General features: G+C 26.9%; 1 protein-coding gene across 1 annotated transcript in view; it reads right to left on the reverse strand.

Annotated features, from left to right (window-relative positions):
- Nucleotides 1-1,448: 1,448 nt before the first annotated feature.
- Nucleotides 1,449-24,422, reverse strand: part of LOC107439579 (ATP-dependent RNA helicase abstrakt) — a 35,456-nt gene continuing 12,482 nt past the window's right edge. Inside the window, exons 7-16 of the mRNA XM_087151413.1 lie at nucleotides 24,248-24,339; nucleotides 21,925-22,078; nucleotides 18,248-18,384; nucleotides 17,394-17,556; nucleotides 16,377-16,580; nucleotides 13,132-13,228; nucleotides 10,580-10,729; nucleotides 8,120-8,191; nucleotides 4,276-4,386; nucleotides 1,449-2,311 (exon numbers count right to left, since the gene is read on the reverse strand). Of these exons, the coding sequence (XP_087007539.1) occupies nucleotides 2,175-2,311; nucleotides 4,276-4,386; nucleotides 8,120-8,191; nucleotides 10,580-10,729; nucleotides 13,132-13,228; nucleotides 16,377-16,580; nucleotides 17,394-17,556; nucleotides 18,248-18,384; nucleotides 21,925-22,078; nucleotides 24,248-24,339 (1,317 nt within the window). The 3' untranslated portion in view covers nucleotides 1,449-2,174. The remainder of the gene's footprint in view (nucleotides 2,312-4,275; nucleotides 4,387-8,119; nucleotides 8,192-10,579; nucleotides 10,730-13,131; nucleotides 13,229-16,376; nucleotides 16,581-17,393; nucleotides 17,557-18,247; nucleotides 18,385-21,924; nucleotides 22,079-24,247; nucleotides 24,340-24,422) is intronic.

The following is a 24,422-nucleotide window of genomic DNA, read 5'->3' on the forward strand; positions in this document are numbered from 1 at the left end:
TTTGTTTTTTTAAATGTTAATGATTCTTAAATAAGAAAAAATTGATTCTAAGTGTGACAAGCCCACCATAGACTTTACATATTAAAAGCTTAATCAGGAAGTTTCTCCCAGCAACCACAGCTGGGACATCGAATTTTTCACTGCAGTTGGACTGCCTCCCTCAAATATTAGTACACCATGGAATATTATAATAATACATGTTATATGGAATATTATAATATAGTATGGTTGTATAATTTCAACGACCATCACTTTGTAGACAGATAATTTCATAGACTAAGTCATTTCATCAACAGGGTCGTCTTGTCAACAGGCTACTATTTGTAGACAAAGCCACGTGTAAAGTTTTAGGGTTAATTAGATCATGTGTTAAGTCACTAGCAATTTTTCATTATTTAGTGTATTTGAGTTTTAATTTTTTAAACCTAGCCTGGAGTAGAATATTTATAGTATGTTGTAGTTGCAAGAAAAGCATTTTTTAAAATTGCCTATTCCTTTTCATAGCTGCCAACTTGTTAAAAACAAAAATAGGAACACAAAACATAAGCTAATCCGGGGTAATTGTGACAAAGTAAGAAACCCTGAAAATTTTATGTGCAAAAATTCGATGTCAATTTATAAACCATACATAACATAATTTTTTGAACTAACAGTTTTAATTAATTATTAGTTACTGATGGAGAATATCACAACTTTATTGTAACTTACTCAAGAAAAAACTTATTTCTTACAAGAATCTGGATAATGTATAATTTTTTTTAAATAAATATAATCATTGAAAATTTTCTGAAATATTGTATCCCACAATCTTAATTCATCTAGACATCTCTGCTACAATTCTTATTCTAGCAAACTTTATTGTATAGTTTACCTTTTAGTTAATATTGAGCAATAATCCACCAAACTTTGGCGTAAAATTCACCTATTAGTTGAAATCTAGCAGTACTTACTGAATTTCATATAATTAGTAAAAATTCTAAATATTTAAAGAACTCTTATCTTGGAAAATATAAAAGCTACAAGCTTCATATTGCTCTTAAATTGCAGATAATTTAATTTAGTAAAAAAACAGCAATTTACTTAATTTTTGTAATATCAATACTTAAGAAGATATTTGTAAAACAAAACAGTAAAAATTTAGGCGATTTTTTTCAACACACACGTCTTAAGAATAGGAAATATATAGGTCTCAAGAATCAATGTACCAACCAATACAACATATCAAGATTATCCTAATTTCTGTAATCATTCATGATAATTTAATGGACTTTTAATACTTAGCATGCTAATTTAGTATACCTGTTAAATGCATAAAAAAGTTAATTTTTAAATAATGTTAACTGGTAAAAAGTATAATTTCTTAAATGCACAATAAAACATCTAAAATTAAATGTATCCATTAAAAATTACATTTGATTGTTTGTCAATAAAAGAATAATAAACCAAAATTAATAACAAGAATATCATATATTGATTTTATTCCATGACATTATTCACAATTTATACAAGATATATACATTATGAGCATAGAGTAGTTTCTAGATCACTAGTGGCTCACGAAATAATTGTTCACAGATGAAGATGTTTTTCTTTGGTGGCATCAAATTTCTAGTCTTCTGACTGACATAAAATTATCTGCTACTTTATACAGAACATGGAATGATTAATGCTCACATTTTATTTTTAATAAATTTGATTTTCACACTATATAAATAAAACTCATAATGCATATTTAAAACCTAGCTCTATTCAGTCGGAGATCTTTCCCTATCTTCCTGAAAACTGGGTAGTGGTTTATGAGATTATTTATTTTATGACTGGTGGTCAATGTGAATAAAAAGATCAGTCGCATAGGAGATATCTTAAGTTATTTAAAAAATTCCTCTGTAGATGGAATTGGTATATTTGAATATAGTTTGTGAAAATTTATTTTCATAAGTATTTTAAGAAAAGGGAAAATGAGTTTTTAAATTTTTAATAACACATGATATTGGGCACAAAACATTTAAAATAAAATGCATAGCATACAAGCAGTAATTCATTTTTGAATAGCCAACATTAAGTTTTTATTACATTATATCATAAGTGATTACTGTGCCATTGGTGAACATGCACACTTTCCATTCTTACAGATATATATTTTACATAACAACACATGAAGAGGTAGAGAGTGTCTACCAGTCAGCACTATTGTTTGCTAAATAGTCTCTTCGTCCAATATTGGATGCCTGTTTGTTCTGAACAGCCTCTAGTTTGGGACAATCTGTGATCCTGTGACCAAGTCCACCACAGTAAGAACAGCCTCTTTCTTCTATAAACATTGAGAAAATATTTCATTCTTTATATGTCTGAAGTAACATATTTTTAAAAATGTATTTTGAGTAGCATTCAGAAATTACAAATAGATTTGTAATGAGACAATTAAACAAAATAAATGACTTCACTAAATTTACCAGCTTAAATTTTTCAATAAAATAAAAGATATATAAAAGATCATATTTCATCAATTTTTTCATAATAAAGGGAATAATACAAACAAGAACCATATTACTCAAATAATTACAAACTTTAATTGACTGCAGTATTTTCGAGTCACAAAATAAATTATAATACAAATTTTTGTTTTGTTATGTTTGTTTTACTCTTAATTCATAATTTTAGTTAGGAAGAGATTAAATTTATTTTAATTATAGCAGATTGAATAGCATATTAATTAAAGATTTTCATTACAAAAAGCAATTTTTTTTGTATAAAATTAAAAGTAGAAAGTTCCCTATAAAAATAATATTCCAATGGAATAATAAAAAAGAAAACATTTAAATTGATTCTCTTAAGGAAGTTGCATGTTTTAAAATTTTTTATATTTGAGGCTCATTTTCTTATTTAGTAGTATCAGTTGCTTAAATTTTGAAGCATTGGTTGCTGTAGATAAGCTGAGTAAAAATATGTATACATTTAAAGTTCAATGTCACGAGTATGATAGATTACGAGAAGAGTCCATTATTGGGATAAATTTCAAAGTCTTAACATTAAGGATACAAAAATTGTGTTTTTATTAGGAGTTAAAAATTTCCAAACTTCCACTATTATGATAATTATTTTTAGAGAAACTTTTTTTTTTACATGAAAAAGGTTTAAATGGAAGAAATTTTTTCATTTATTTTTGATATCAAAACAGAAAAGCAAAAAATGAACATTGTTACAATTTTAACTCCTTATCTCTATAATGCAATGTATCAGTGACCACTGGCTAAGTTATCTTTGACTATTTTTATAAAAGTCATTTTATATCCCTAAAATCTTACCATTAAAATCGACATTCACTGTAATCAATGATGTCTACGAATATTGAATCTGGAGAAAGCAGTGCAAAGCTTGAATTCAGAGCTTTGTGTACAAATGGGTTAATTAAAAAAGGAGTGACAAGTGAATTTTAAAGCCAAATACAGTCGGACTTCTATTTAACAAAGTTCCATTTTGCAAATTTTTTTCGAGGAACTAACAACATTTTTAACATTTTTTCGTAAAATAACTGTAATAAAGTGAATTTTCTATTTAACGAACTTTTCTTTGAGATCAATTTTCCCTATTTCCCAAAATATTTTGGAACATTTCAAACTTGTTAATACATTTTATGGGGCAAATGACTTTGAATTGATTTTTGCAGCCACTCAACTTTCAGAGAAAGCAGTAAAATCCGTTTCCCTTTTTGTTTGCATTTTAAATGAAAAATTCAGACAAAATTAACGGATTTTATCAGAAGCAATTAAACTTAAAAACGCTTGTGGTAACGTATGTTTAAAATTACCTTTATAATAAATGCAGCTATGTTTTTACACATAAATTTAGCTTTTTTTAAGTTGAAAATGTATGTAGCATGATAGTAAAACACTGGATATTGTTTTGCTCTATTTTTGGTTTCCATGCAGATTTTTTTTACGGTTAAGATTTATAAAATGAATAGTAGATACTCGTTTACAAGATAAAGGTGTATCAATTGCTATTTTGATTATGTCTAGTGTTTATGAATTTAAAACCTCTTTCGCATTGTTTAAGTATTTAAAAAGGTGATTTTCTATGTAATGAATTTTCCACATAATGAACTCATTATTGGGATTTAGCGACTTCATTAAACAGAGGTCCGACTGTATATCTATTTGACATACAGTACTATACTACCTCAATTTTCTGCGGTTATTAACGGAAATAGATTAATTTCATTCATAAAAACAACACCGGAACTGTACTTTTAAAACCAAATAATGAAAAGATTACCTCCAAGGTCAAGATATTTCTCATTCTCAGATTGTAGAGCAGCTAAGAAAGGTGGCACTTTTTGTTTAGCTTCAATCAGCAAATGCTTCATATCCAGAAGTACGGACTCATCTGTGGAATAGTAGTACGCATACTATGAATCTCATTACATTTTTGCAATTTATAAGCAATATCACATGTTATTTAACCCCTTAACATATTCCAGAAAAATGGACCAAAAATGGAAAAATTTTCTGACTGTTTAATTTTGTTCTTTATATTATTATAAAAGTTAGAGAATGGTTTTTTATTTAAAAAATAAAATTTTAATTGCAGCAACTATTGTATTTATAATTTTTACATACACATAAAAAAGTAATGGATTACACACACCTTATTCAATTAAAGCAAATTAAACAATTTTGAAGCTAAACATAATATAATATAAAAACAACACTATGATTTTTAATACATAAATTATATCAATCCAAGTGTGTTTATCTGAGCAGCTGACGACACCCACATTTACTCTCCCTCGACTGAAGTCATAATTGTTGAAAAACTAGGACCACTAATACCATCTATTAGGAAAATAGTGAATTAAGTATTCTGAAGTAAAAACAAACTTCACAAAATAGAAACGGTAATTTTTCTCCTGCTCAAAGTCAGTTCGGGCATCACAAATACTGGATTCGGGTGACACTGGCAAGGGTTTGAACTATTTAATATTGGAATTGAAAATTTGATAAATTAAGAAATTGTCATAAATACCATATTTAAAATGTAAAATGCAGAGTAGAGATAAGTACCAATTTTTTTGGCATCAGTGTACAAACTATCTATATTATATAAAATGCTGATACGTACCTATGTATCAATAAAACCGATGATATTTCTTTTCGCGCGCTGGCATCATATGGCTAATCTATATTATATAAAACGCTAATACGTCTTAATTGATAGGCTTCGGCGCGCAAGAGCACGTAGTGGGCACCATATGTCTAATCGGGTAAATTCTCACTGAATTATCAAAAACATTCTCACAAAATTATATTCATCGAAGCCGATGCTTTACATCCGGCGTTCAGTATTATTTCATATTGTTTTACAACACATGGTTTAAGCCCTGTGGTGGGAAAGACTTTTAAAACAAAACGTACAACAGTTACTTTTCTCAACAACTGAAATTTAGAATAGTGTGATTAAGAAAAATATGCAAACTGTTTTCAATTTCAAATTAATATTGAAATGCACAGGTTTAGAATTTTCTACAGTGAAAAGTTTTCGGAACTTCAGTGTTCAAAAAAGTATACAAAAGCTAGACGTTAAGAACGTATCCAATGAACGAGCAAAGCGAGCATCGGATTGCGAAGCAATCCGAAATGAACTGTGAAAGCAGTTTTGGGGGTTGGCGAGCACCAGCGAGCAGGCCTCCTAGTTGTTTTTGAATTTTGGTACCTAAGAATCAATTACAAATACCTGATACTTTCTGTATCAGATACAGAACAATCTTAAATTTAGGTCTAAATTAGGAGAAGGACTGAAAAATTTAATAAGCAAAACTTATGCGTAATTTCACGACATGAAATTCAGATTTTGTCATTTAATTTAAATTGAACACAAAATTACAAATGAAATTACAAAAAGAGAATTGAGAAGAAAAAAGCATATGAACATCTCAAATTTTTTAATTTATTAAAGAGAAATTCTCAATGAAACTTTTTGAAAACAAAACTTTAATATTTATTTTTGGTAATTTAACCAGCTGTTCAAAGAATGTAAATACTTCCGAATGTGACAAAATATTGTCGAAATCAAATTAAAATTAATTTCTTCTCTAAATAGCTTTAAAACACCATCCAAATGATTAAATTGTTTTTAATTTTTTTATAATCATGCAAACTTAGTAAAAAAGCCTTAAAATATAATGCGACTAATTCAATACATTACGGAAATGCCATCAATAAGTGTAATAAATCACAAATGGAACTGCATTAGATATGTTCCAATTTTATTTGTACCTTGACTCAGTTTCAAAAAAAGACTCTAAAGTAGGTTCAAAAAGTACCTAATACTTTGAACCAGGTCTGTGACTACTACCCAAAACTTAATACTTGTAATTGTTATAAATGATACTGTTATGGGTGCTCCATCTAGATGTTAAAATCAGGGTATCTGCCACATTTTAGATTTTCAAATTCGTGACTTAACGATGTTACTATTTTCTCTGACAAAAACACAACGATAAATTTAAAAACACATTATAATAACATTAATTGAAATTATAGGTATAACCAAAACTGTTAAACTCTGCATCTTCATATTCATAGATTTTAAATTTAAAAAACAGAGTAAAGAAAGAGTTGAAGCAATAAAATAGCTGAAAAAAATACAAAAGAAAATAATTTTTTTTCTGCAGAATTATATTCTAAAGTTACTTTTCTTGTTCATCAAAGGAAAGAAATACTCCAGATTTTTCTGCTCTCATTTAGGAATAAAAAAATTTCACTGATGACTGGCTTGATAAAAGATAATTCGGTCTAGAAATGATATTTTTTCTTTCATTTTTTGAAAGAAAACCATAATTTTTAAAGAAGATGATAAAAACATTTTATATTTTAATAAAATGTGACTGTCAGCAGGGATTTTGTTACAAATTAAGATATTCGGAACAACATTAAAAGGGGGGGGGAATCCATTTAAGAAATGTGATTTTTCACCAACCTAAATCCATGACTTTTTTTAAAAAATAGTTAAAATCATGACAAATTTTGTTCAGTACCAAAATTCATGACTTTCCATGATCTTTCAAAACTTTCCAGGTGCACAGATACCCTGTAAAATTTTACAATTTTCACCTGTTTCTTTTTAATAGTTTTAGAAATTTTAATAAACCTAATATTATAAAATTTAATTGATGTACTCATTTAAAGTATGTACTAGATACTTTTAAGTAAATACAAAATATCAGATACAAATCTATATCTAACGAAAGATAAAACAGCATACAAGTAAACAGATACAGATAACAGCATACAGATAGTACAAGTAAATTGCTTTAGTACATATAATATAATTTTCCTTTACAATGTTTCAAGATTAAATATTAAAAAAAATTGTTCAAACACAGCTTAATTCATTTACTTTTATCCTTTTAAATATTAATTTTAGAAACTTACCAAGATAGTATGTGATAAATTAAGAGAACGATTAAAAATTTAAATGTAAAAGCCTACTCTGAAATTAAAAAGATGCAACAATTTTTTCAACCAACTTTATAAATAAACTAATAAAAAATAATTAAAAATGACTTTAGACTTTGAATTATCTTTGCATACATAATTTTTCAGAATGTAAGCAAAAAGTTTCCAGTTTGCTTAAACTCTCACAATATAATGAAATACGTAAAAAAAGAAATCAACATAAAGAAGTCCAGACTTTAGAGCAATCTCTTGACCAAACTATTGGGGCTATTATTTCTTCTTAAGGAATTAAAATATTCCTTTACTTTGGAACTATGAATTTTGTATTTTAAAAGAAACAGAAAGACAGTTTTATTCAAAAATTATATAATATGCTAATTGTAAAATAAATAATGAGTAGACAAACTATCAAAACTAATATTTCAAATGAAGTAAATTGAAAAAAAAATTGACTTAAATTAAATAAATTTAAAAAATATATATTGATTTAAATTAAATCAATTGATTTCTTTTTTCCAAAAGAATTTTATTTATTAACAACAAACAGACTGTTTGACTGGCATAAGAGAAAAAAAAATAAAAGAAAAAGGATACCATACATAATCAATAACAAGTTTAACAGAAAAAGAAAAAAAAACATTTTCATATTTTGAAATACATACCACAGGCCTTATTAATAAATGTGGTGGCGATTCCCTTTTTCCCAGATCTTCCAGTTCTACCAATACGATGAACTACAAATAAAAACACATTTTAAAGATAAAAATACAATAGCAACAATTGTTAAGAACAATTATTATAAAAGAATAATCAATTGGTATAATAATAGCAATAGTTCACATACAGGACTTCTTCATCAAAACTGTATAAATGCAAGTCTAAGAAAATCAAGGACAACTAAAAAAAAATTCTACTTTTTGGGAACGCAGAGAAGAAAATTAATGTTGAATACTATTTCACATACTATGATCAGCAATGGAATGTGCATTAATCCAGGTATTTGAACTTTTATAACCGTTACAGCTAGGTGCTTAATTTTTAGTTAACAATGTGAAAGGTAATTTAATTAGGTGGGGGTTAAAAGGTTGAAAACAAAGGCTATTATGATAACATTATCACACGTAGTCTAAAAGAACATCCACATAGTATAATTCATGCAATTACTTAAATTAATACTTGGCAAGTATGGAACCTTTGATAATTAAATGATTTTAAATATATTTTGTAATTGATTTTTAATCTGATTTTTTTTACAAATAATTTATTTAAATCAAATGTTTTTATAATGCCATTATTTTAAAGAAGCTGAATTTTTATTTAAAAAAAAATTAAGTGTAAAATATATTTTGTATAACAGTGTTAGTAAATACATTTTTTAGAGTGTGATTTTTTTAAAAAGTCTGATTTCAGTGATATTGAAGGTTTTCTTACGAAGAAATAATGAAAGAGATAATTATATATGTATGTAAATTATTTTATATATAAGTAAATTATTATATATATATATTATTTTATATACATGCATATGTTTTTGATTCTATTACTAAAAAAAACATTGATTTAAATAAACTATTTTTTTAAATTTATTAATTTAAGTATAAAATGTTATTAAAATAAACATTATAATTAAAAACTCTATTATTTAAGGTGTGATGTTTTTACAAGTCTTATTTCATAAAGAAGATTTCTTACTAAGAAATAATAATAGGGATATGCATGTAAATTATCATATTTCAAAATAGACAAAAAATTTAAACAAAGGTAAAAATTTAAAAAAAAGGATAAGAAAGCCATGATTTCTTAATAATAATTTTTTATTAAATAAATGTAAAATAACTTGAGAGCATAATTTTTTAATTATATCAATTTAGTTTCATGCTAATTTAAATTCAGCAGCTTTAAAACTTATTAAATACATAGTTTATGTTTATCAATCAGAGTAACTTGAAATATTTTTTAATTATGTATTCTGATCTAAACTAGTTTATTCCTTAACATTCATTAGCAAGTTGAACTTGAAAAATATAATCATGATTTCATTTATTCAATAATTAGCTTTTAAAAATTAAATAACAAATTTAACCATTTTAGTAAGAATAATTAACTATTTTAACTATATTGTTCTTAAATAATATTAGGTATTAGTAATACATCTTATCAGATTTTCTTGTTAGTAAATGTAAAAAAAAAAAAAAAAAAAAAAAAAAACAATTATTTAAATCAAATAAATTTGATTTTTTTTATTAAAAAAAAAAAAGAAAAGAAAAAAAACATGAATTTTGTTAACTTTACTTACTATCATAATTCCTAGGATTAGGATATGATATAAAAAAAAAGATTAAATTATAACTGAATCCCTTATATTTTTATTTAGCTGTAAATTTTTAAAATGTTATTATGTGATTGAACTCTATTTTTTATGGAGATAAAAGTTTTTTAAAGTGCCATTTTATTATGATTATAAGAATGATGGCAAACCGGCGAAGCCAACAAGACTGAATGTTCTTTCATTCTCTGTACTGTCTGTGCTTACTGTGGGATCAATTTTGGCACACCTAACACGGTGCCCCTTAAAGAGTGGCCAACAAATTTGCCTGACTGTTATCTGAATGACGAGTGTCAATTGAGTAGGCATAGGGGGAAATAAAACTTTTGGGGACTTAAAGCTCCAAAAAGTTATACTATACAAATAAAAAGCAAATCTGAGTTATAATGAGAGTGACAATCGTGAGAGACAATGAGAGAGATAAGGAGACTTTTGATTCTTGATTAAGGATTTTAACAATTTTTGAGTTAAAATCCTTAACCAAAAAGTCATTGCAGAAATGACTCACATCATTCTGTGAACTTTTTTTCTCCAAATTGCCTTTTGGACGTAAAAACAAAACAATACATTATTGAAACTAAGACGATAAAAAGTAATTCAGAAGCATTTTTAATTAATACCATTACTAGTCTCAAACTTTTTCCAGGCATTAGTATTAGTCCATGCTTGAAATATAGGAAAAAATAGCATGTGCATACATTGGTAACATTTACTAGTTAAAAATTATTATAATTGAATCATATACATCATAATTAAATGTATAATTACGATATCGCATGCAAAAAAGTGTATTCACCATAATTTTCAATATCTTCAGGCATGTCATAGTTAATAACGTGCTGAATATTATCAAAGTCCAATCCTTTAGAAGCAACATCAGTAGCCACTAGGACATCTTTCTCTCCTTGTCTAAAAGCATCAACAGCTCGCGAGCGTTCTTCTTGATCTAGATAAATTATTTAAATACATTTAGAACCTAAATTATAGTAGATTAAAAACTAATAAAAGACATTTGCATAACTTGTTTAAAAACAAAAATAGGAACCCAAAGCATGATTAGGGGTAATTGTAGCACAAGGTGAAAATCTCTAAAAATTTTATGTGCAAAAAATAGATATCAATTTATATAGGGTAAACCAACCAGTGAAGGAACACTACCCAGTGAATTAACAATTCATATATATTGATTAAAAATAAGAATTTGAAAGTTTTTCTTTAGATTGATTGGTAACAATAGCTAACTGCCAAACATTAGGAAGTCATCCAGCAATGTTTTGGATTACCTGGTCAAATAGACTTCTCTGGAAAAAATTTTGAATTTGTTATTATCTCTGTAACACATTGTTTCTTTGAAAAAATTATAAGGTGAGTGTTTGTATTTATATGCTTGAAGTGGAATTAATTGCATGCAATAGTTTTATTTTTCTCACTGTGAAAAAGAGAATTCAAAATATAGTTATTGAAGTTACGTTTTATTTTTTTAAAGCATCATAACATAATAAAGTACTAAGATAAGGGGTGTTTATTCACTGGATCACCAAACGATGAAAAACCAGTGAAGGAACAAGTGTTCCTTTATGGGGTTTTTTTTCTAAGTTAATGAAAATAAAAGATAAACTTTAGTTTTCTTGTACCTTTAGTGATGTTCCGCATCAAAAGTATGTTAAACATACGAAAAACAACTTTTAACCAGTGAGGGAACAGGCACATTCCTTTACTGGGCATAGATTTCCCAGAGAATGAACAATATGTGTTAATATGTTGACACTTTAATTTTCAATTCATGATTACAAAAAAAAATTAACATTTTCCAAGTATTTATATGTTATAATTTCAAGAATAGGCTTGTTTTTAAATATTTGTATGGCTTACAAATTCATAAAGAGCATTAAAAAATAACCAAAATTAAGTGTTCCTTTACTGGGTGTTCATTCATTGGTAAGAGCTGTTCCTTCACTTGGTCTTCTTACTACTTGTTATCTGAACCTCCAAAACTTTAAAACAATATTATGTAAGTTCTCTACAATTTTTTTTTACATAATTTGCAATTAGTAACAAATTTGTTGACACTGTCATTTAACTAAAATTAGGAATTTCGAAATTAATATGATTTTTTAACAGGCAAGCAAAGCTTAAGTGTTCCTTAAGCTTTGCTTGCCTGTTAGTTTACCCTACCATACATGTTTTTATATTTAATATAATTTTTTGAACCAACATTTTTAATTAAATAACTTACTTAATGAAGAATATAACACCTTTATAGTAACTAATTCAAGAAAAAACTTACTTCTTACAAGAATTGGGAAATTGGATTTTAAAACCACGTGACTATTAATCACGATATTGGATTTTTTTTACTTGAACATATATTTTATTCTAATATTACAGGTGATATTCTTGCATTTTGTTAGGGGGGAAATGCATTTAATATTTCTTTCCTCGCATTTTCTAAATAATCATCACAATAAAAAAATAATTTAAAATCATGAAATCCATAGTAGTAATTGCCAAAAGAAAGATCAACAACGAAATCATTCGAATCGGACTTTTAAAAAGGGGTTACTCAAATGCACAATTCATATTTTCTTTTTGTTTAAAGATATCACGATATTTAAAAGCTACGTGATAATCAATATTAATAAACTGCTAAAAATACAGTCGAAACATTACATCGATTTACGATACCATCCGAGTAAATTGAATGAGTCAAAAAGTGATTATCTAAATGCATGATTCAAGTTTTATGTGTAAATAACTGCAGAAAAGAAAATATTTTCAAAAGAAAAATCTTTCTGCAAGCAATTTGTAACATTCTGCGACAATGTGGCCGCAACTCTGCCACGGGGTTCAGATGAAAACTGTTTATGAGTAATTGAATCACTCATTCAATAAGGTCTGAAAGTGCTTAATATTTTAAAATAAGCTTTACAGCAGGAAATATTGAAAGTTGCAAATATATTTTTCAACCATATCGAATAATTAGCTTGTTAATCAAGAAAATAAACCAATATTTTAAAATCTTCAATAAATTAAAAATTGTATATTCATTTATATCTATATTTATATCATATATTTTTATAATGTAAATCCAGTAAAAATAAAATATTAATCAATTCAATTAAAGTACAATCTTATAATATTTTTGTAAAATTTAAATTTGAAATATTTGTTTCCTTAAGTGAAGATATTTTGGCATATAAAATCAGTCACTTTATAAAATTAAAAGAAATTTAGACTATCATCAAATTAGACATATAAAACTAGTATAACATATAAAACTGATACACAAAAACATATAAAACTAGTATTAAGTATAAATGTTCAAATGAATGAATTATTAATGCCTACCTTTGCCCCCATGAATCGCTACAGCTTCAACATTTTTTAAAAGTAAATATTCATGTATAGCATCAACATCCTGTTTCTTTTCCGCAAAGATTAAAACCTAAAAAAGTTGGAAAATATTTTAAGCTAACATGGATATCTGAAGTTTGTCTCCTACTTTACCTACTCTTTTTAATCAACTAAAGGGTTCAATTTAGATAGAATCTCTAATTTGTTCTCTCTCTCTCTAGAATCTCTAACTAACTAGAATATTGTTCTTGAATTTTGTACATTAAGTTGAATAAAGCTAAATTCAAGTTGTAGATAAGATAGAATTTTAAGCATAAAACATGTTTACCAATTTTTTCATCTCTTAAAACAAAATTAACTCATTACAAAATTGAAGTGAAATATTACATATTAAACTAAGAATTTATTCGTAATATTCATGTTATAATAATATTTATTACTTTTAAAATGTGCAATTCAAGAACTTTAATTTAAATATTTATAAGAAAAATAAATTTAATAAAGGGAAGGGAAACAGATTCGACACTTTCTGGATAATGACAAATACATACATATATATATATTCTGAAAATTGTATAAACATATATAGATAACCGTAATTTCGCAGAGATACCCCATATCATTTCTGATTTAAAACATTAAGGCCTAACTGGTGCTTTTTTTTTTTTTTAAACTACTAGAACTTGATGTTGTTCATTTACACCGCACTAGAGCTGCACAATGGGCTATTGCTACTAGAACTTGAAGATTCTGATTTATTGAATTGATTTGCCAAATTTTTTTTTTTACTTTTATCTTTTGCAACGATCTATTTTTGTAATTTAGGGTCAATAATAATTTAAAGTACAGTAGAGAACCATTTATCCGGTATCCAGATAACCGGGAAACCAGAAAACCGGGAAAAATATTGCTCGATTTTCCCGCCATTTTAAACTAGAACGAAAGAAGCGGAAATTGGACTCATCCTTGAAGTTGAGTAGAGGAAAATGTAAGGAAGGGGAAAATTTTTTTCCCCGTTTATCCAGCGAAACGTCATTTCCTCCCTGACCTTGAAGGCAGGGAAGGGAGGAATGTTTTATTTTTTCCTTTAGGCCGTCAATCAAACTCAAGGGTGTGGCGTGCTGATTTCGTTTTCGGCTTGATTTACGAGGGGGGTGGGGAAAATGCATTGCATGCATATCAGTGAACAGAAAAAGAAAAGAGAAAAATATATTTATTTGACATCGACTAATAAAAATAAAATCTTTTTCTTTTGAATAAATTCTCATTCTTTGGAAGTGCGGTATCAATTGCAAGTTTTTCTTGGTGTGGAATCACATCTGCTGTAATTAAAAATCTTGTTTCTATCAACAAAAAAAAATAAAATAAAAGGAGAATTGTTTATTAATTTAAACATAGGATTATTTTATGAAGCAGATAGCAGTTTTGTTTTTCTGATTCCGCAACATTTGATTTTTTTTCTTTTCGCGATAAATTTCGCACTCAATAAATTAATTCTTTTCATTCATAAATTTTATCATTAGTTTTTTTTTTTTTTTGAATTCCAGTGATCTTGCCTTGTTCCGGGTTTTAATATTTATGCTAGTGCCTTTTTTAACTATCGTATTGGTTCGATAATTTTCAAGTTCAGATTAATAAGTTTTCTTTTTATTTTATCGCTTTCCCCCGTATAATTAGGTATGAAATATATTGCGTTATTTAATCATTGGTTTTGTTTATATTATTTAATTTAGGAAATGCAATTATTTTTAAAAAATAAATATGAGAATTTTGTATTTTTTAAACTTGATTTTCTTGTCTAAACTTGCAAATTTTTTTATTCTTTTAAATGTTATATTTCTACCATTTTTTTTTCTTTTTAAAGTTAGGAGTACCTTTCTTTTTTCTGTTACTTTATGCATTACACTTTTCCTTGTACTTCGGGTTCGATAAAACATCGATTGACGACACTTTTTGGTCGATCCAGAAAACCGGGAAATTCAGATATCCGGGATAGCGATGGTCCCGAGCATCCTGGATAATTGGTTCTTTACTGTATTCACAATGTAGGTAAAAAACAGTTTGTAATAATGTGCAATAGGTGCTTTCTCTTTCAACCAAAAAAAGTGTTGACAAACCAGCATGGAAAATGTCTTTTACAAAGATCAATGGAAATATAATTCCCCCTTTCTCTTTCTGCAGGCATAAGGAAAAGAAAATGAAGGGAAAATATACAAAACATTCTCAAAAGCGTAGAAATGGAGTAAAATACTGAAAAAATCTATCTTGAAGGCCAAGTTTATCCCCACTATCAGTTGAAGGTCAACTTTCTTATTTTTACTTTTAGAAATAAAAGATTTTAAAATTTGTAGAATTTCAAACAAAATAATGCAATATGATCAGCATGTGGATAAAAGGAAATGCTTGTTTCAGATTTTAGGAAGACTGCTTTTTCACAGTTTTTAATTATTTATTTTTTTCCTTTGCCAATTTAAAGAAATATTTTCATTTCTTTTCCTATATTTAATGCATATTTCAGCAATTTTTAGCTGTTAAATCATTCAATTTATTTATAACTGGAACTATACTATAAATAAATTATAAAAGAAATTTTGCATTTGTAATAATTTTATACATTAATTTTGCATAAAATAAGATTTGCTTATTTTTTTTTATCCATTTTTTAAAAAATTTTTTTAAGATTTTTGGCTGTTTATTAATTTATAGCCACATTAAATTTAGAAATTTAAAATTAATAATAAGAAATAGGATAGGTTCATGATTGTCTAGCTGTTATTGAAAAACTGTTCTTTTTTAGCCAAATTTTGCAGGTGAGGTGTTATCTCAGAGGGTCGCATCTCCACAATATTATGATTATATATATATATATATATATATATATATATATATATATATATATATATTTCTTTTGTACACAAAAAATATGGTAAAATAATTAAATATTAAAGATTATATCGAGAATTAAAATTTAGACTATTTTATTGCCATTATATTTATACAGATCAGATTAAGAATTTTTCCACTCAAAAATAAATTCCCTGCTCTTGCAAATGTTACTAGATATTTAGCATAAGAAAAATGTGGGCTTCATTTTCAAGTCCTGTGTGAAAATAAATTTAAATAATTTCTTAAAACATTTTTTATAACATGCTTAAAGATATTTGAAAAATAAAGTCACCCAGATTCAATGATAGAAGAAAATTGCGGAATAAAAAGTGTTCATTTGAAAGAAGACATACTGGAGGTGGAGTTTTAGTGAGAGTATCTAAAAGATGGACAATTTTAGCTTCTTGTTTAACATATTCCACTTCCTGTATGACATCTGCACTAGCAGCACCAGCTCTTCCAACATTTACTGTAACGGGCTTTACTAATGCACTTCTTGCAAAATTCTGGATCTTTTTTGGCATGGTGGCAGAGAAAAGAAGAGTTTGTCGTTGACCCTAAAAAGTAATACACATAGCGAATTTAAATTAACCTTTTTAAAAATATCAACAAAATTTTCACAGAAAAAAAAATTTATTCACTAAAAATTTAAAAATGTAACTTTTTATTAGTGGCACACAATATTTTATTCAAATATTGAATTGATTAATATTGTTAGGGAACAAAATCAGGCCGAATTCATAAAAAATTGTAGGGGCAAAAGGTTTATTGTTCACTTTGGTAATATCTCAATATGAATTAAGCATCTGCTTCTAGATCAAAAAATTGTTACCTAATATAAGTTGTTTTGTGTTTTTTTCTTCTTTCCAAATATCTCCCAAGCAAAGTTTTGCATTGAAAAAGTGTAAATATAAAAGTTGTAGAACAGTAAATTTTACCCAAAATGAGTATCAATATACATTTTGTTTCAAATATGCTTACTTGACCTATGGTGAAAGTTGACACTTTAGGTTAACTTTTTAAGAAATTTCATGCTTTTGCCAAAATTAAAGTTGAATTGCGGTAAAAACAGTTTGGCAACACTATTGTTTAAATATTGGCTAGTTCCATGATGTTTTGATGAATCCATTTTTTTTTCGCAATAAGCTATGTCCCAATTTAACTACCCTCAATCTCAATTCTGCCCTTGACCTTATGCCGGGGTGAGGTGTATGTACAAAAATATGGCAAATATTTTTATATAACTACAGAACACATTTTGAGAAACTACAATACTTAAAAGAGAAATGATTCAATGATTCTTGAGAAAACTTTCAAAAGGTTAAATTTATTGCAAGGAAAATGCTTAGTAAATTTTTCAGAAAGCACACCTTGAAATAAGAAAATATGGTCCTAACGTCTTCTTCAAATCCCATGTCAATCATGCGATCAGCCTCATCTAAGCATAGATATCTGCATACGTCTAGTGTAACATTTTTCTTGTCTAACATGTCCATAAGTCTTCCTGGAGTAGCCACCATAATATGAACACCCCTGAAAATATATTAAAGCTCCATAAACTTATTTGAACACTTAAATAAAACAATGTTACATTTGGTGGAAATAAAAATGCATTCAGATTTTTCACAAAGCCTCGGATGGTTCATTAGAGACTTGCATATCAGAACACTACTGCAATCACAAGCTGAAAATTCCTGCAGCGAATTTTAATAATCACTTTTTGATACAATTTATTTAAGCATACATCATCATAAATATAAGTTATTTTTTCATTGTTTCGGTAGTTGGCACCATGTATTTGTACATGGTATTTAGAATCCTAATATTTAAATACAATGTTATTGCACCATGGAAAATTCCAAAACTTCTTACAGTTTAAATTTTATTTTGCTTTAAGCTTTTTTTTCTTCCCAATTTGGTGATTTTTTAAGAAAAACTAAAAAGAAAACATTTTCTGTTTAAAATTCTTAAGACTTCTAATAATTCAAGAAATAGAAATAATATCTGAAAATTAATACTAAATAAACATTGAAAGGCTAAATAAATTAAATTAATTAACTGGGCCCAAATAATTTACCCCAGTTACAGAGGCAATAGTGATATCTACCATTTTTGCATGTTGTATTAATTTACGAGATTGTAAAAAAAAAAAACAGATACTCACATTTGAGTCTTTTTTTAAAAAATTATTAGCAGTAATTAAAATGAATTATTCAACAGTTACCGTTTTATAACATCAAGTTGATCCCTTACTGATACACCTCCAATACATAAGCAGCATCGTAAGTCAGGATATCCAGCGTTAGAGAAGCATTGTCCAAAATAACGAAGAATCTCGTATGTCTGTTTGGCTAATTCCCTCTAAAACATAGATATTTCATAAGATAAAAATAGTTTATTTAAAATGAATAATATATTGTTTAGGTATTAAGTTACAAATATGATTAAAATATTTTCCAGATACAGATATTTTATAATCAAGGTTGGATATGAAATGTGAAAGTTGAGGCCCTTACTATACCAAATTATTGAGCATTTAGCTATATTCAGAAATATTAAAACTTGATAAACTTCAGTTTTAATTAAACTTGTTTTAGAAAAACTTGTTAATCTTGCTTTAGAAGCAAAAATGAAATTTCAAATTTTTTCAAAAGCACTTACATTAAACATTAGCGTTTGATTAATTTTTTATGTCAACAAAAACTTGCATAAAATCGTAAATGTTAAGTAGTTCTAAGAAAAACATACAAAATTTAAACAGCAAACATACAAATTTTGAAAATCAAATTTAACAGAGTAAGAATTTTCCATTCTTATTAAATTTATTACATATTTGCCAACCAAGACCCCTTAAAAATACGTAAAATTTTTAATGAGCATACAGAAAGAATGCATTTGAAAATATCTTATAATTTTTTAGAAAATTAAAAAAATCAATTGCACATTCATAAACTTTAGAGGTCCCTAAAAAATTTAGGCTACAGACCTAGTAGCCACCCCTTAATCCAGCTTATTAATAATAGAATTATTCTTTTGCAGATCAAAGGTTTAAATGGTAAAAATTAAGAAAATATGCTAAAACTTAAGTCTTTTTCTCACATAAAATTCCATTACCGTCATTATAATAAAGCACTTTTTTTACCATGATAATACAAATTAACAAAAAGAAAATCATATTTAAACAAATAGCATATTACATCACATTCTTTTATAATTCTGTTTATAAATAATTATATTCACATTGTTATTGAATTGAATCTAAAACTAAAGGTATACTCTGGTGAGACAGCTCCAGGTATACTCTGCCATTCTTAATTTTCTTGACCATGGGCTCTGGCTTGGCCAACCTTGCCTGATCCAAAGATATAGCCATGGGCTTGGAGTATGGGAGGGTGAAGTGCTACTCCTCATTCACTGGGAGTCATTAATTGAATTAATCACATCAAAAATTTAAGAGAAGCACACAAATTCCTTTAATGTAATTCACAATCAAATAATACCTCAATATAAATGAAAATCTTTGGAGCAAACAATTATTTAAATGACATTTACAAGATTCTAGAGTTTGAAAGAATTCAAATATTTTAAAAGGGAAATTTTGTTTACTTCTAGAATACTTTGGAAGGGTTTGTTGCTAACTTCTGCAATACACCTAAATTTGAAGCTTGGCTACCATAAAGAAAATTGTTAGAATTAACCCTAAAGTAAAAACAAAAAGTAATAATGAAAGAGAGAACATTCTAGAAAGTTCTTTGCTGAATAATTAAGCGGGAGTTTCGAGTTTCCTTTCTACACTTATTACTTCGATGTTCTACTGACGTTTGAAAGTCACATTGCTAACGTTGTCACGTTGACAGCCACATTGCTAACAAATAATTATTAGTATACAACCAGTATTCCGAAATAATTTTAATCAACTGTTTTTTAACTTTAATATTTTTGAGATCAATAAATTAGAATTTATTTAAAAACTTAGTACTCATTAAAAATAATACTTAAGTTATATTTAATCCACTCACTCTGCTATTTTCCCATCTAAAGGGAAACAATAATTTACTATTCATACTGTTTTCGAAAGTCATCTAATTAAATTTCAATTTGCAGTTCAATTTTAACTCGCAAATCGGACTATAAGAATAGCAAAGATAAAATTTGAAAATCGTATGAACTAACAAGTCATAAATTTTGATGCCTGATACATACAGGGGTGATTGTGAGCCCAACTTAAAAATCCTAAAAATTTTTTGATTAAAATTATTAATGACGCATTTCAAAAAATTAATGTCTTTAGAAATTTAAATCATTGATATTTTCAAAACATGAAATCTAAATAAATTATGTATAGCATAATTTAAATGAATAATTATGTATAAGTTTACTTTTATCTCTAATCACATTTATTCTACCAAAAATAATATTTACAAATGAAAGAAATGCCAAGTATAAATTCTAGATTATATAAGTTAGATTTCTAAAGACATATCTAGATTATATAAATTATATAAGAATTTTTATACATAAATGTGATCGATGATTTCAGGAAGCTTTCAGCTTGCGGATAGCAAAAAATCTGGGACTTTTTCCAGAACACAATTATCTATGTACATAAATCACTTAATCCTGAATTCCATTGCATGATTCATTAATCACTTTAATGCAAAACATGATGCATGATCCACTAATAATTTTCATGAAAATAGCGATGAGTGTTTTGTTAATCATTATAAAGCAAATCCCGATTTGTGATTCGGTAAGCATTGAATTTAAAATAGCTATGTACGATTCATAAATTATTTTGAGGTGACTTTCGAATGGTAATTCTTACATTTCACTTATTCGAGTCGCTTGGTGTAATTCTTAAATACTTCAAATAAGATTCAAATTGTGTGATATGTAAACTACTTGAGTATTGTGATGTACGATTTGGAACTGACTTAAATGCGTATCATGTTTTACAATTTGAAAATCACTTCAATCTAAATTGTGATGTGTGGTTGAGAAATCACTTTAATATAAATCACGATGTATGATTTAAAAAGCACCTTTACACGAATCCCAATGAGTATTTGGCAAATCACTTCAATGTGATATTTGATACGCGATTCATAAATCACTTCAATATGAATCCTAATGTGTGATTTGTTAATCAATTTCATGCTAATTGAGATTTGCAGAACATTTTATATGAATCACTATGTTGATTCCCAATTCAAGATATCTGAAGAACAATATTTCACTTATTAGCTGTAAAAACAAAATAGAAAAATCTGAATATTAATGCATTAAGGATAACAATATTAGCCCGTCGTAATAATAAAGTTAATGTGATGAAGAAATTTCAAATTGAATGAAACACTGCATATCAAGCGAGAAGTACGACCACAAAAATAAAAAAATTTTTTTGCTAGGAATCCCAGCTTTCTAAACATCAGAGAGGTGAGTGATAATCTGGCGTGTAAATTGAACTAGATAAAATTTAAGTATTTTCCTATCCCCTTTTCACTTTCAAGCATTAAAAATTGCAACCATCAGAAATTATCATATTTTTGGTAAGGAAAAGGAAAAATTATCAGAATTTCGCAAACTTCTCCTTTTTTCCTGTATTGAAGTTTTTTTTCAATTTTACCATTCTAGCAACAAAACAAAAGAAACTCCATTGGTGTATAACTTGGGTTCTGAGTTCAATCCTGTCAGCTGCCTGAACAACTGGTGTGTTTACTTAGCAAGGGCACAAGTTAAAACTCATTACTGAGAGTCCTCTCATGGGTCGGAGGCACTAGCTGTACACATCATCTGTAATGATGATGCAGCCAAGGCTGTTAAAACACAGAGCCCCGAAAAACGTGATTAGCAATGGTTGTGTGGTGTAAAAGTTCCTTTAAGAGTGAATCAAAAACTTACAGACGGGCAAATGATGAGACCATAAGGACCTTCCTCCTGTGTGAATGGCAGGCATTTCTCTTGTTCCATAGCAAACATAACAATAGGTAAAACAAACACAAGGGTCTTTCCTGAACCAGTAAAAGCAATACCAATCATATCTCGACCTGATAAACTGAATTAAAAATAATTTAGAAAAATCATCTAAATTTGCAAAATACATTCATAATAAGAAAGGTTAGGATGTTGATGATAAATAAAATTTATTTATTTATTATTTTTTTTTTGGTTCTTCATTAATAAGGCAATATTAAAGTGTTTTTAAACCATTATTTTTTTCACGTTTTAGAATTACATCCCATTTTGTTATTTTTTATTATCTTTGAATAAGATTTATCACTAAGCACTTTTTTCTTGCAAATTAATTTTCTTCTTTATACAGTCAGTATAAATTTTAGATTGAATCTTGTTATTTTAAATATACTCCAATAACAAGTGATGATGTTGAACATATTTTATCAAGATATAAAGCATTTATTTTTGGCCAATGATCTATCTCTGAATTTAAAGATTTTTAAAAAAATTGATAATACAATGCAATAGGGATCTTTTTGAAGATTGTGTCGCTAAAAATTATTTTATTAAATGTATAAATCCAACATAATATTTAATTCTAAAAAAAAAACTGAATTTTAAATTTTTTTAAAGCATTAGTCTTTTAAGATTATTTTTTACGGTTCGTAGAGGATCGTTTTCTTTCTATCCGTGTCTAAAGGTTATTTTAAAAAAGAATTTTAAGGTCATCAACGTTCTTTTTTTCAATACCAAAACAAATATCTTACTTTTCAAAGATTTTTGAATAATCACATATCTTTTAGATAACACTAGCTAACATTTCACTAACTAAGAATAAATACAATTACAAAAAAAACAAATGCAAAATTAAATAAATCCAACAGCACGGAATTATATATATATATGTATAATGTTTAGAAACAAGACTTGAAATAATTACAAATGTTCTACGAGCATCATTAAAAATATACCAACAAGTTTTGCTAGTTGAATTATTAAAATTTTTTTAGTGATGAAAAATTTTATTTAGCTAATTAATATTACATTTACAACATTTCGTTTTTCTCAAGGCTAATACAGGGTGTTTGAAAATTAAGAGAACGATCAAACGTCTCGAGATGTCAATAATATGTTTTCCAAAATATCAAATATAAATATTTTTCTCCATTTAAAATAGTTTTTACCTTATCTTAATTTTGCAAGAAAATTACAATCTGTAAACAGGGTGCATAGCTAGATTTTTTCAACAAAAAATAAGCACCTTTTAAGTATTTAAAAAATATTTTTAATCACTTTCCTTAAAAATAAATCATAATTAGGATCTGTGCAATAATAATTTTTCCCATCATTCAAAGTCCTTAACTTATGAACATAAAAACAATTTGAAAAACATTTTCATGAACTTTACATAATCATGATAAAATAACTGGTTTCTGATAAATATTGCAGAGAAAATTGTGCATTTTTCGTAATTTAGAACAACAATCGACACCGCAAAGAAAAAATCTCTTTTTTAAAAGATAGAAAACTAAGCACTTCTTACAAAACCCAAATAAAAAAAAAAAGCTCCTTTCAGGGCTGTTAACAAAGGTAAAAAAAAAATAAGCATATTTAAGCACTTCTCAAAAACGATACGCACCCTGGTAAACAAATATGTAACGACCTTAAGTTGAATATTGATGCTTTTTTTTCTGGAAAATCAGAAATCTAACCAACACCTTGCAGCCTCCCCGCAGATAGTGAGATTGCACGTTGGTAACATTAGATACATCTTTTGAAAATATTTCATGAGCTTAATTTCAGATTTGCCAATAATGTACTGTATTTCATGTGCACTTATTTACTTAATTTTAATTTATTTTTATTATAGCTAGTATATTTAACACATTATAGGGTACAATTTCTTTGTTGCCCTTTTGGTAATAAAGATATTTTTCATATATTTTTTTTGTATATTTATTTATAAGTGTAATAAAAAAGCCTTAATTCATAAAGTTTTTTTTTTTTTTTTTGGTGTTGTGTAAACAAAGTAAGTAGAATAAAGAAATTTTTTTTATCCCATGCATATTTCATGATATTTAACTCGTTTTGTACTTTTGGGACGCCCTGTATACCTTGCTCCAAATAGGTTTTAAAATTTAAATACAGTTATCCTGATAACTAAAATGTAATGATGATTTTAGTTTTTTCCTTTTATTTCTGGGTATCAAGTATCTGGAATTATTTTTTTAACTTAATCACATATATCTAATCTTGTTAAAGATCTTACACTGCTGGTAATCCTTGCATCTGTATAGGAGTAGGTTTAGTAATTCCTTTTTTCTTTAAACCATGGAGGATACATTTAGGGAACTTCATTTCCTAAAAATAAATAAGGGAAAAAAATTCAGAAATTAAATATCAAATATTTTTAATGTGAACAAGAAAATTAAAGAAAATAGTAT

The sequence above is a fragment of the Parasteatoda tepidariorum genome, chromosome 1 (assembly GCF_982258835.1).
Source record: "Parasteatoda tepidariorum strain Cologne lab strain chromosome 1, Ptep-v5.0, whole genome shotgun sequence".
Classification (NCBI taxonomy): domain Eukaryota; kingdom Metazoa; phylum Arthropoda; class Arachnida; order Araneae; family Theridiidae; genus Parasteatoda; species Parasteatoda tepidariorum.